Source organism: Coregonus lavaretus, assembly GCF_964263955.1.
Source record: "Coregonus lavaretus genome assembly, contig: HAP1_SCAFFOLD_493, whole genome shotgun sequence".
Taxonomy (NCBI): domain Eukaryota; kingdom Metazoa; phylum Chordata; class Actinopteri; order Salmoniformes; family Salmonidae; genus Coregonus; species Coregonus lavaretus.
This window is the reverse complement of record NW_028162989.1, coordinates 150,601-152,915: the sequence shown is the minus strand read 5'-3', so window position 1 is coordinate 152,915 and position 2,315 is coordinate 150,601. Positions and strand designations below refer to the sequence as shown.

General features: G+C 53.6%; 1 protein-coding gene across 1 annotated transcript; it reads right to left on the bottom strand.

The window, feature by feature from the left end:
- Positions 1-390: 390 nt before the first annotated feature.
- Positions 391-1,692, bottom strand: gpr19 (G protein-coupled receptor 19; the record flags this gene model as incomplete). The annotated part of the gene is made up of 1 exon (XM_084193395.1): positions 391-1,692. One exon carries the CDS (start codon positions 1,690-1,692, stop codon positions 391-393), a length of 1,302 nt encoding a protein of 433 aa, XP_084049521.1.
- Between the last annotated feature and the right edge of the window lie 623 nt (positions 1,693-2,315).

The following is a 2,315-nucleotide window of genomic DNA, read 5'->3' as shown; positions in this document are numbered from 1 at the left end:
ACCCCGTCTCCCTCCCCTCCTGTCAGACCAAGGTGTTGGGAGGGTTGGCTCTGATTGATAGTTAAACCCCGTCTCCCTCCCCTCCTGTCAGACCAAGGTGTTGGGAGGGTTGGCTCTGATTGATAGTTAAACCCCGTCTCCCTCCTGTCAGACGAAGGTGTTGGGAGGGTTGGCTCTGATTGATAGTTAAACCCCGTCTCCCTCCCCTCCTGTCAGACGAAGGTGTTGGGAGGGTTGGCTCTGATTGATAGTTAAACCCCGTCTCCCTCCCCTCCTGTCAGACGAAGGTGTTGGGAGGGTTGGCTCTGATTGATAGTTAAACCCCGTCTCTGATTGATAGTTAAACCCCGTCTCTGATTGATAGTTAAACCCCGTCTCCCTCCCCGCCTGTCAGACGAAGGTGTTGGGAGGGTTGGCGCTGATTGGCCAGGCCAGCTTCTTCTCCTTGGCCTCGCGGTCAAACGTGTCGTAGACTGAGTCGTTGGTGTGCGTCGTCTTGGTCGCCACGGGGATGTCCACCACGCCCACGTAGTTCTTCTTGGCCACGCGGGAGCTGGCGGTGACGGTGTAGGCGTTGCTACGGTAACACTTCATAGAGGACGTGCAGAAGGTCTCCCTCATGCCGCGTCTGAAGTTAGCGTTGTACGCGGAGTAGAGCAAGGGTTTGGAGGCGGTGGCGCTGAACGACACCCAGACCACACAGCAGAACACTAGCGCCCCCTGTCTGCCGGGGCCCGGGGCCTCGCTGGGGTGCCACAGCTGGACCACGTAGAACGGAGTCCAGGTGAGGAGAAACACCACGTTCAGCACGAGAAACATCTTGATGGTCTTCACTTTAGTCCTGGGGACGATGTTGGTGGTTCTCCTGACCGTGTGTCCATCTGCGCCGATCCTCCAGATGTATCGGACCACGCGGCGGTAGAACCACACGATGAGGACACCTGGGACCAGGAACCCCAGGAGCAGGTGGGCGGAACCGTACGCCACGCCGTCCCAGCTTCCCGCCGGCAGGAAGAAGTCACAGTGCCCGCCCCCGTCCGCCGCCGCCGCCGCCTCCGAGCCGTAGAAGAAAAAGCAGGGGGAGACGAAGGCGGCGTCCAACAGCCAGGAGGCCAGGATCATCCGCTTGGCTTTCTCCCGGGACACCTTGAAGCTTAGCGGGTACACGATGGTGTAGAACCGGTCCACACAGATGGACAGCAGGACATACACCTGGACACCGGGACACAGGTGTTGCAGGTAGCGGACAGCCTTACAGGCGACGGCGCTGAGAGGCCAGCCCCCGCAGGTCACCTGGAGGAGGATGAAGGGAGCGCAGCCCAGGGACAGCAACAGGTCAGCGCAGGCCATGGACACCACAAAGTAGTTAGTGGTGGACTGGCTCCTCCTGCTGCGGTGGATCACCACACACACTAGAGCATTACCCAGGATGGAGACCAGCCACAGGAGACTGAACACCAGCCCCAGAACAGCCACCTCCGCTGGGGTGAGTTCATACGACACCTGGGTGGTGTTCCGGAGGCCGGAGGAGGAAGAGGAGAAGGAGAGGGCATCGCGGTTACAGAGGAAGGGTGTGGCTGAGCTGGTGTTGTCCCTGTCTGAGAGGTTAAAGGTCATGGGGAGGGTAAAGGAGGGGGAGAGGAGGGACAGGAGGGAGGGCTTGATGCTGTCTGTTGATTGGGCGTACACCATGGCTGCTATCGGTACTGCACCACAGGAGAGCTGCAGAGACAAACACACAAACAAGATGTTGTGAGAAGGAGGAGACATGGAAAACATACAAAACAGTAGGTCCTAAATAATACCTTAAGCACTGTATATGATATATACCAATATGGAAGAGGACGTTCATGGAAATAAGATACTTACACTGCTTCAGAAAGTATTCACACCCCTCGACTTTTTCCACATTTTGTTGTGTGAATTAAAAATGGATTAAAATGAATTAAATCCAGATTTGTGTCACTGGCCTACACACAATTATGTTTTTAGACATTTTTACAAATTAATTAAAAAACGAAAAGCTGAAATGTCTTGAGTCAATAAGTATTCAACCCCTTTGTTATGGCCGAGCCTGAATAAGTTCAGGAGTAAAAATGTTCTTAACAAGTCACATAATATGTTGCATGGACTGTGTGCAATAACAGTGTTTAACATGATTTTTGAATGACTACCTCTTTTCTGTACCCCAACACATACAATTATCTGTAAGGTCCCTCAGTCGAGCAGTGAATTTCAAACACAGATTCAACCACTAAGACCAGGGAGGTTTTCCAATGCCTCGCAAAGAAGGATGGGTAAAAAAAACAACAAAA